The following is a 1,574-nucleotide window of genomic DNA, read 5'->3' as shown; positions in this document are numbered from 1 at the left end:
TGACGCAATAAAGAATACACATATTTTTAACACGTTTGCATGTATGTATGTATATATGTTTCATTGCTATGATCAAGAGCTTAGATCGATAACGAAAAAAAAAAATAATAACTGGAAAAAGAGATTTTCCGAATAGTGTAACAGCTGGAAGAAATGGAAATAAAGTGGAGATGTCGAAGAAAAAATGAAAAGAAAAGAAAATGCCAATTATAATTCTACAATTTGATAGGTTCGTCTGAATCATTTTGATTATTTAATTGAGAATCATTCTGCGATGATCTAGCTAAACGAATAGCATGATAAAACGTAGTAGGCAATTCTAATAGACTAGGAATTTGAATGCTGCCATTTAAATGAGTACGAGTGATAGTTTTAATAGGAAGTTCAGTGAAAACGGAAGAAGTATATGAAGGATAAAAAGATTGTTGGTCCAGGATAACAACCGGATCGGAAGAGAGTAGTGGTAGTTGTTGTTGTTGAACCGTTTCAATCTTGACCGCATCCTTGTTATGCTGTTCTCCTTCCAATCCAAGATTTCTATGGATCTGAATACGATTCTGATGATAATCCTTAGGTACCAGAACGGCTACAGGAGATTTGATCACATCAATAGTCTTCAATTGAATTGGATTGGTCAGAAGAGGTAAAACCGGTACAGCGGCAGCAGCTTTAACGGTGGTAACCGTGTTGGGAATCGTTTCAATACCTTCTGTGCGAATATTCTGATGAATCTGTAGGCGACTTTGATGAGAAGTAGCTGTTGGTATCGATCCTGGTAATAAAATATTTGCCAATGCTCCATAAGGTTTACCATCCAATGTAGAATCATCTTGTTTCTTATTTGAATTATCTTCTTTCTTATTATTTAAATCATCTTCTTTTTTATTCGAATCATTTTCCTCTTCCGTACTACGTTTTCTACGTGTCACCATCGTTGATTGTTTTTCCTCATCCGATGACGATGACGATGACGATGACGATGACGATGACGATGAGGATTTGGCTTTGGCCTGTTCCTCGAAAAGCGCTCGTTTAGCTAAAATAATATCAGCCGTTTCAATTGGCAGATCTGTATCAGTTGGTAGATTCGTTGCTGCAACACGGAAGCCACCCTTATCGGCAACATAAAAAACCGATTGCAAGATTCCGTGAGCATCCACGTAGCTATAAGATCCCCTCGTGACTCCATCAGGACCTTTGACTTCTTCCTTTGCCGAGGGTCCACCTGAATAACTGTACGCGTGTTCCCCGGTTCTCGTGTTCTGAGACTGATGGTACACCGGAAGTGGATCCGCAAGATAGGCGTACGGCACCAGAGTCAACTGTGAGCACGTCACCGTACTCAAGATCACCATAAGTATTACTACCTGTAAACATTTATTTCTATCTTAGAATTTCATATATATATAGAAATATATATAAATATATTTAAATATAATAAATGGAAAAAGAGATTAATATATATATTTAATTATATAATATTATTATATTAAATTACGAGAGATGTTACGAGTATACTCGTCTAACACAAATTACATGCTACGTGTATAACATTAAAATTGAATGATAACAAA

General features: G+C 36.3%; 1 protein-coding gene across 2 annotated transcripts in view; it reads right to left on the bottom strand.

The window, feature by feature from the left end:
* Positions 1 to 213: 213 nt before the first annotated feature.
* The window catches only part of LOC106791720, a 6,030-nt gene continuing 4,669 nt past the window's right edge, over positions 214 to 1,574 (bottom strand). For both annotated transcript variants that reach the window (XM_014757586.1, XM_014757585.1), the window contains one exon: positions 214 to 1,367. In XM_014757586.1, the coding sequence (XP_014613072.1) occupies positions 216 to 1,367 (1,152 nt within the window). In that variant the 3' untranslated portion in view covers positions 214 to 215. The remainder of the gene's footprint in view (positions 1,368 to 1,574) is intronic.

The sequence above is a fragment of the Polistes canadensis genome, unplaced genomic scaffold (assembly GCF_001313835.1).
Source record: "Polistes canadensis isolate GaletaPanama2010 unplaced genomic scaffold, ASM131383v1 scaffold_336, whole genome shotgun sequence".
NCBI classification, from domain to species: Eukaryota; Metazoa; Arthropoda; class Insecta; order Hymenoptera; family Vespidae; genus Polistes; species Polistes canadensis.
The sequence above is the reverse complement of the archived record's forward strand: the minus strand, read 5'-3'. Positions and strand labels throughout refer to the sequence as shown.